At 35.7% G+C, this 9,598-nt stretch overlaps 1 protein-coding gene across 4 annotated transcripts in view; it reads right to left on the bottom strand.

Moving 5' to 3' along the window:
- Positions 1 to 2,490: 2,490 nt before the first annotated feature.
- LOC126248550 (AP-3 complex subunit sigma-1) overlaps positions 2,491 to 9,598 on the bottom strand; it is a 110,351-nt gene continuing 103,243 nt past the window's right edge. For 3 of the 4 annotated variants that reach the window (XM_049949624.1, XM_049949627.1, XM_049949626.1), the window contains one exon: positions 2,491 to 3,211. In XM_049949624.1, coding sequence (XP_049805581.1) covers positions 3,089 to 3,211 — 123 coding nt within the window. In that variant the 3' untranslated portion in view covers positions 2,491 to 3,088. Of the gene's footprint in view, positions 3,212 to 9,046; positions 9,254 to 9,598 lie in introns of all 4 variants that reach the window. The other variant, XR_007545505.1, reaches the window with a different exon arrangement.

Here is a 9,598-nt window from a genome sequence, read left to right as displayed (position 1 = left end):
AAATATGCATTGTAGTTGGATCTTATTGCAGCAGGATTATCTAGTGCTTTTCTTTCTTTCTTTGTATGAATGTTGTCAAACCTGATGCAATGAGTCAAAAATGTAAACCATTTCACCGATATACAAAGTCGAGGTGTTTCTATTCTGATCCCATATGTATTCCAAAAGTCTTCAAATTCATTTACCACCATGCAATGTCCCATTAAGTAAAGTAGGCCAAAATATGCCTTCAGTTCATCAAAACTTGTAGGCCTAGCTATACTTGGGTCACTTATATATTTGTTTCAAACTGAATCAAAATAGATATTGGTTGATTCAAGAAGTAAATGAATCAATGGACTGCTAAAAAATAACTGCCATGATTCAAACGGTGAATTTACATCAGTCGCAGCTTGAATACTTCCAGACAAATGCATGGTTACTATGTTGTGCCATGCTATTTGAATGCTTTGTGGGAAACAACTTTTCGTCCATTTAGTTGCTCTACTCCTTCCTTCATAAAAGCGCTTAGGCTGAGTACCTGAGTCAGTTACAGAAGTTGTACTTGAATCAATAACAGTAGGTGCATCAGTGCTGACAGAAGGCTCAACATCATTTTTTTTTTCACTATTACTATCATGATTACTGTTTATTTTGAAGTCTGTGTCCACGTCAGAATCATCTACTTCACTCTCATCATCATAAAGAATTCTGTAAATTTCACCGTATGAAAGACTTTCTCTTGCCATTTTATATTGCAGACTACTGACAGTAAGAATTCGGTAGTAAGACATCACAATTGGTTTACAAAGTAACTCAATGATAGGCCTACACGAAAATAAAAATGAGATCGCACTGCCAGAAATTAGTTATGTAAAAGCTCAGGCTGGGTCTGACAGACCCATGTGCTTTTTGGAAGACTGCCAAACGATGATTAAACAAAGCAAAGCCTCATTCACAACACGAATGATTTCCCTCGGATGTTTCAGGAAGCTAGCAGAGCACTCAAGTCAAATCACCAACTATAAAAATACAGATTCAGTGAAACAAAAACCAGTGGGTCTCACAGATCCTGCCGGCTGTCGCAGGGTTAAAATAGTCTTCTGACATCATTTAATAATGATAAATGTGTAATTCATTCACATCAGGTAAACTTTAACTGTAATGGTAGGTTATATATTTCAATATTCCTTATGTCACATGCTGTCTGAGAAGTGCCACACGAGTCATCAACATTAGCAACTGCTGAGTTTTTGGATCCTTCTGCACAATGCGGCTCCAAAAGTACACAGCTTTGGATAGGATACAGATGAATAAAAATTGTACTATTTCCCATATGTTCTTTACCACTCCATTCATTTACACAAAAATCCGTAGCCATTTAAATCGATGGGGACTGTGCCATATTCTCAGTGGAAAACAGACTAGACACACATGCAACAATAAATAAGTTTCTGCTTGTCAAAGCGAAACCAGTAGTGGGCACCTTATAACATTGATGCTTGCTGCAGTGAGCAGGGAAGACCTGGGCAGTTGCTGTTTCAAGGGCAAACACTTGTGCACAAAATGTTTCACGATAAACGGCCAGCCAACAACTCAAAAGTGGAAATATTTTTGGACTCTCCTGTCAGGTAGTGAAATGAATTGTGTTTGTGCTTCTATTAGACACATACTTTAGGGATAGTGACAAAATATTGTATAAACACACATTAGGTCTGGCCTCCTTGACTGATGGACCTTGTGTTTATACTGCAACCCACTTAACACTAAACCACAAGCACATTCTGAAAAGGAAAGCTTGAGAGGGAGAGAAAACTTCCTCTACAAAACTGTCACGCTAGCTTTCACTGGTTTCTGGTCACAGAACTGTGAGAGATGTCAAGTTTCTGTCAAGTTCAGACATCAGCTTGGACTGCACAGACTACCCAGTGGCCACATATTTTTGCCAAAGCCTACAGTTTCAGTTTTTTCCTTTTTAGTAACTATACGTGGAATACACATGATCCATAATATTTTCACTACAACAGTTATTTTTTAGTACCACATGGTAGCCAACACAAGAGATTACAGTAAGTAAAGAGTTATCCAACAGAAATGCAGCCCCTCGGAGATATAACAACAAATAACAATTTAAACAGTGTCTGAAACAAAAGGGACATGGAAACAAATATAAATTATTAGCCTGTAGGAAATTACTGGTAGAACAGTACTTGATACACTCAAGACAATTACAACACAAGAGGCTGATTCCAGACATTGCAATGTACTTCATCCATCTCAATCATACTGCACATGTCAGAATGTAATGGAACAAACATATTTATCAGGTCTGTATGTAAGTAATATGCATCAGCACTTGTATTCTGACTGTTCGTAACAGTCCCAATTGAACTATCACTGCTCATGAGAATTATATTTCTCACACAATATGACACATGACCCAAGATCTCAGATCCAGTGAACCTCTGGGTCAAGTTCAAGAAATGTATATCAATATATTTACAAGTTCACTGCTGTGTACTATTTCTTTATTGCAAAAGAAATTTCACAACTTTTTACTCCAACAAAGTATAAAAATCCCTTTTAATGAATTGCAAAAAGAGTTACAATATCATATATGAAACATTTATAACATTGAATTGTGTATACACGCACACGCGCACACACACACACACACACACACACACACACACACACACACACAAAATTGTTGTTCATACAGCTGAAGTTTGGACAAATTAGAATAAAAATAGTTATGGAATTTTACAGGAACTGGAAATTTTAACAGTTTTGTACTAAAAATTACAATCCATACTGGTTAGTCACTTTCTCCATGTATATACAAGTTTGAAAACTAACTTTTGCTGTAAAAAAAGAGAACAAAACAATAGTAACAGTCATTTTGGACAAAGACTTTCCATGGCACTTTGTACAAATACATGTCATTTGAAACAAAACAGCATGTGAAGTTCGCAGGTAAAAACTTTTTGATAGTGCTCAGAAACAGAAATAAGGGGCCATTATTGATAACTTCATTACTTTTTTTGTCTTTTCACACATATTATATAAAAATAGCTGGTAACAAAATGTTTCGCACTATTTCTTCTAGTCAAAACTTGAGATCCTTTATCGCTTGAGGCAAATCTGGTAACTTAATGTCTTTGATTTGCTGTGGAATGTTCATGTTCTTCACAGCAGAAACTGCTCGTGCTGGTGCAGCAGCCAACCCAGCCTGCACATTGTGAGAAACTGTTTTAGTGACAAATAGCAATACAACATAAATTCAACCACCACAAAATTCTCTCTCTCTCTCTCTCTCTCTCTCTCTCTCTCTCTCTCTCACACACACACACACACACACACACACACACACACACACTCTTCCTTTACACCTTATACTCCTTAAGAATAACATGCAATTCTGATTCACATCTGAATATATCTCTCAATGCATGTTGAAAACACATTATTGAATGAAACTACTTATTCACAAAATGTCAATCACAACATTTCTGAATGTAAGACATATGCATGAGGAAAGACCACACTGTAGTACTGTCATCTACTGTATTATTTGGCTGTCTTACCATCTATTGTTAAGTGTCACTGAACTGGAAACATACAATATCAAACAATGTTCTGTTGTTCAAAAAGTCTTACACAAGATGTTATTGCTGATAATACATTGCTGATAATGACTGTAAATCTGCATCAATACTCTGCAAGCCACCTGGCACTATGTGGTGGAGGGTGTTTCTGGTAGCATTAACCAATCCCCCTTTCTGTGTTCCACTCATGAATGGTTCACGGGAAGAACTATTAACAGCATGCCCCTGTATGAGCTGCAATTTCTCGAATTTTTTCATCATGGTCATTTCGTAAAATGTATGTGGGAACAAATAATACGTTGTACTGCTCTTCTCGAAATGCCCTATTGAAATTTCAATAGCAAATCTCTCTGTGATGCACAACATGTCACTGTACTGCTGCACATAATTTCTATTCACTGTACTTAAGCCTAAAACATTCCCTTTAGCTGAAATGTAGATGAAGGCGGACACATTAAGAAGAAGAGAAAACGAGAGAAGTGTTGAAAGACTACAAAATGAGGATTTCAAAAATGCACGATCAACAGGAATCTAACTGGGAATATTTTATATCGAAGGAGACTATTTTCCAGGTAACCAAGAGAACTAAAATTTCAATTTTTAACTATTTCATGAACTTAGTTGGAGCACTTACTGAAGCAGCTATCAAACTAAAAGTTACAAAGATATTTCAATATCCAACAATGAAACTGTATAACTGTGGTTAACTATTACAGACATTTTGTACCACAGAATCATTTACGTTGTCTACACTGTGAACAGACCTATTATTTCCCTAATGAAAGGAGGGATATTTATTCCCATAGCCAGCAACTTCCACAAAAAATGAAAGAAAGAAAACTTTTATTTTATTTATCTCAGCATCTGTGGGACCACATAAGCCAAAGGTACATGGTCATGGAACAAGTCACAACATAATTCACATAACACTGACATGAATTTGAAAGTTTAATTGACAATAGTGATACAAACAAACAACGTATTACAGCTAATGCCTTTAAATTAGAGCAAGGAAATACTTTGCACAACAAAAGGATGTTCCTCAAGGAAGACTTTCAAATTATATTTGAATATATGGTGCTTATCTTTCAAATTTTTCATTCCTGCAGAAAGTCTGTTGGAAACAGAGCCTGTAGCATAGTGTAACTTTCCTCCAAAGTGGTTAAGGAGGTGTTCTTCAAGAGCATATTGGATTTCTGTTGTACGTTAACCAAATGACCACCACAGTTCCTTTTGAATGTATTTATATTAATAATTACAAATCCCATAATAATAAAAGAACTAGAATTTTGAGGCATTATAGCAATGATGAATGTGGTTTTCAGTATCTGAGAACAGACACTCTGATCACCCTCTTGTGGCTACAAATATTCTTTGTGGCAGCACACAGTTCTTCCAAAATATGATATCATGGGAGACAATACTGGAAGAAGTCACATAAAGAAGGTAACATTTTCGAGTGCCAATGGTAATTATTCTAATAGTGGTGACAGAAGCTTCAGCATTAGCAACAGATTCTGAATGTAATATATCCAAGAAAACTTTACACCCTCTGTAGTCCAGAGACTTTAAAATTTTTAACTTAACTAATTATTTTATTATTCTGTGGAATAAGCACTTTACATTTACAAGTGTTCCTCAGCAGAAACTATATGAGCTATGTTTTATTAAAGTCAAGTGACAATTAGTTTTCAGTACTCCACAAGTTTATTATGTTCCCTACCCGAATTTGCTGATCATTCTGTGCCTTTCACAATTACATCTTGTGAAGCACAAAACAGACTTTGTGATGTTTAGTGGTGGGTTATGTATATTAACAAAAGCATTGGGCCATGACAAGAAGACTATGGTGTCTCCAATTTACACTCCCCCTTAGATTCAAATCTGCTCATTTTGATTAAGTTATAGAAAGACTCTTTGCTTCCTATTTGTTAAATATAAAACTAACCATGAGGGGATTTCAAAAAGCAAGTTACGCATTATAATGGCAGACCAATTAACATTTATTGAATGTTGTACTACACCTAAATGTGACACAGATATACGACACTAGTTTTCAAGTCACCAAAACAACAGCCAGGAAGTTGTACCAATTGTTCAGTTCCTCAATCACAGAAATCTGCTACTTGCAACCAGGGCCTTTAGAGGACCACTGCATGTACATCCTCATCACTGGGAAATATGCAATTGCAGCGTATCAGTTATTCAATCATATGGACATCATCTGTGGCTGATGTCGATGGTTTTCCTTCCTGATTGGCATCACCCACATCTATGTGGCCTTGGTCAAAATTTGGGCACCATTTCACTACGGCTGAATGTGACACTACATTTTACCCATATACTGCCAGAACTTTATAGTGAATCTGTGTTCAATTTACATGTTTTGAATTGTATTTACCATGTACTTCAACTTATGGAGTACTTTTCCAGATGCCGCACCATTTTACTTCTATATTGTGATGCACTGTTAAGCATGTTGCAGGAGAAATGTGTCTGCAGGAATCCCAGAACGTGCACTCTCTTCTGATAATATGTTCCTCTTGTTGCACAATTCTCTTAGCATAGGATGACATGTGTAATTTATTTTTTTAAGTCCCCTTGTATTTGCTCCTACAATGATTCACATAACCAAATACTTTTGTTAAATTAAGATATTCATACTCAGAAAATTACAATAAAATATATGGCAGTGGGCACTTTTTATTGTACAGTATCTTTTTGTTTCTTCCTGTTCAATTCAGGAATGGAGTGAGGGAAATATGATTGTGCATCTCTATGCAAGCTGTTACCTGATATTTTTTTCAGGATCTCTGAGCGGTTATTCACATGGGGCTGGTACATATTCCAACTTCACCCTAAAAGACACTTCTTTTTATTTTCTAAGCAGGTTTTCACATGATTTCCTGTCTTTTTTGGGTGGCTGCCATTTAAGATTTTCAATATTTCTGTTACACCCTCTTGCCCATCAAACTAGCCTGTGATAATTAGCACCACCTTTCTTCACACATGTTCAATATCTTCTGTTGGTCCAACATGATATGAATCCCACATACATGAGCAGCATTGTAATATCATATTCATATGAGTTTATATGCAATTTCTTTTGCAGAAGAGCTTCATGAATTTAAGCAACTCATCTGCTTTACCTACAACTGAGCAGACCTGATAAAGTATTAGGATATAACTTACGCATGAAAGCAATAGTTTATATCAATGACATCCTCAATAACAAATGATAACTTTCAAAGCCAAAATCTAAATCATTAAATAAATTGACTGAAGAACCCTCTTCACTTTGTTTTAGACTTTAAATGTGATACTCTTGTTTCAAGTAGAGGTGGGGGAAAATCCAGTCACATCAGAAGAAGAGTTTAGTGAACCTCCTTTTAACATCAATGTACCAGACAGAACACTGGCATTCAAGATAAGTGTTAGAAGGCTATATCATTTTACATGTTTTAGTCAAATTGGGAAATTTGTAGGGAAACAATTAAGGTACTCCTCTTATAACAGAGAAATGCGTACTTTATAGAAATTTGATGTCCTGAATGGGCTTGCAAGGGATTATAATTACAGTTAACCTTATGACCACTTTCACTAAAAGGGTCATGGGATCTGCCTAGTAGCTTGTCTGGGTAACCTGAGTAACAAGATACTTCCTGTTTTGGCAAATTCTATTGTACTATCACTATGATGGACAAGTGTGCCACATACAATAATAGCATCTGTTTCAAACACAAAAAACAATACATTACTACAAATAAGTTAGCAAAAACAACAAGAATGGAAGGAATGAGGGTACTAATAGTCTGAAGAAAACTCAAGTAATTAAAATAGCGAACTGGAAATTTATTAAGTTTTCATTGAGATGCCTGACTTTTCTACAATAATTAAAATCTACCTTTTTTAAAGTAAATATCATAGGTTCACACACACAAAGTGGATCAATATTCTGGAAAAAAAATATTGGTGTACACTACTTTGTAGGAATGTGCGACAGTCTACAGCAGGTCTTTCAACTCAATAAAATTATTTCAATATGGTCGAGCACATCACAAATACTGCTAATATTCCCTCACACGAATATGAAGATATTGAAATGATATTATGTAGAGAAGCAACAAAATCAGTCATTCCATTCGTATGTTTGTAAAAAAATGTGCTGAAGTACCATGCATATGGGAAGTTCTGAAGAAACCTGACAGTATTTGTTTGTTAATACAAAGTATGACTTTATTGGGTGACAAATTTGTAAAACTTTACACTTGTGAAAGGAAGTACCCAGAAATTCAAGAAATAAATGACAAAACTTTAGAAGCAAGTGTAATATTGAAGCAATAGCATTCCACTGAGTGTAACCTAAATGCTGAAGAAACATAAGGAAAGCACTGTTAAGTGGCTACTCAAAAAAAGGTTTCCAAGAATATAAAGAGAGATGTTTCTCATTCTTAACAGAGTTAAAATGGCCTGCTAAAGTGCTTGAGTTTTCACACAACCATTTCACAGGTTCACAAATACAGTACACACTTCTAGTGAAGAAAGCAAAATGAAACATTTATGTACACAATGAAATAAATGAAAGAAGATAAACAGAAAGGAGCAATGAAGAGACTATCAAATTTTACTGACTGTAGGTAATCCATACAGTTTACTCTCAAAGGAATGTTATTACTTCATTTTGATGATAAGTCTCAATTAAAAATTACTATTGAAAGATTTTCTGCCTACACCTCATTTACAGAAACTCTGAAATGTAGTGGCTGAAACATATTTTGGAGCTTAGACCATTCACTCATACTGGCTTCATGATTCACTTCAGCAACATGAACTGGGAGTATATAAACAAGGAAACCACTCACGGAGGCAAGGTATTTTACAAACTTGGAAAGCATAATTTATACTGAATTGTGTGTGAAATAGCACATGGGAAACAGAAAATGCTTCAGATAAAAAGATAGTCCTTAGGAATCCAAATTTACAAGATAGCTGTGTGTGTGTGTGTGTGTGTGTGTGTGTGTGTGTGTGTGTGTTGTGTGTTGTGTGTTGTGTGTGTGTGTGTGTGTGTGTGTGTGTGTGTGTGTGTGCCAAAAATGATTACTGCCATTTCTCTGTTTTTCTGAATGGTAACCTTTAACTGTGAGTCACGTGAAGAATAGAAGCATCAAACTTTGCATGAATAACATCCAGAAGCACAGTTGTGTTGCTGTACAGAAAAAGTTACAAAAATGACAAGGACACAATGTCAGTGTAAGTGATAAATTGCTCACTACTAAGCTCCTCAAGGTGTAAAAACAAAGCCAACAGCTGCTATTTCATCACTATGGTGCACTGCAGATGGCCTGAATTAAAGTATATGTGCTCGGCATAATTTGTTCAAGGCAAATGCTAGATTAACAGCGAGAGTAATACATAGTTCCAAAACATCCTACTTGACAATTTTAAGAAAATAGTCTCACCTGCCACTATCTCAAACTAGGCAATTCTCTACAGCATCCAAACATGTCAATGTTGTTTTGTTATATAGCCACCTGGGATAGGCCATATTACCTCATTAATAGTGGAGTATGAATCAGTAAATTACTATGAACGAGCGTATAAAATGGTTCGTTGCTTTCTCGTCATTCCATTTCCATTCTTTTAAGGATGGGAAACAATGTCTGGATCTAGAGAGACACAAGGGACAAATCAGTAGAGCCACATTATGAGCTACACCTTCTGAGGCCTGCTTGACCATGTAACTAATTTCAATGAACTATTATGTTGACAGAAGTGATCATAAGCGTTGAAAGACTTTCATATGTTTGAAGACAGAATCTACAATAGCCTCATTGAACTAACTACATCAATTGGGATAATTTAAGGGCGCTGTTTATCCATAACTGGGATAATCAATATTAAATTTACAGTTTTCCGAAAGACACAAAAGCCTCGAATTTCAAGACATTGTCATCTCATTTAGCAATGAAAACAACCACTACAGATTTTTTGTACATTTTATTTTATTTTTA

This window comes from Schistocerca nitens, chromosome 3 (genome assembly GCF_023898315.1).
Source record: "Schistocerca nitens isolate TAMUIC-IGC-003100 chromosome 3, iqSchNite1.1, whole genome shotgun sequence".
NCBI lineage: Eukaryota > Metazoa > Arthropoda > Insecta > Orthoptera > Acrididae > Schistocerca > Schistocerca nitens.
The sequence above is the reverse complement of the archived record's forward strand: the minus strand, read 5'-3'. Positions and strand labels throughout refer to the sequence as shown.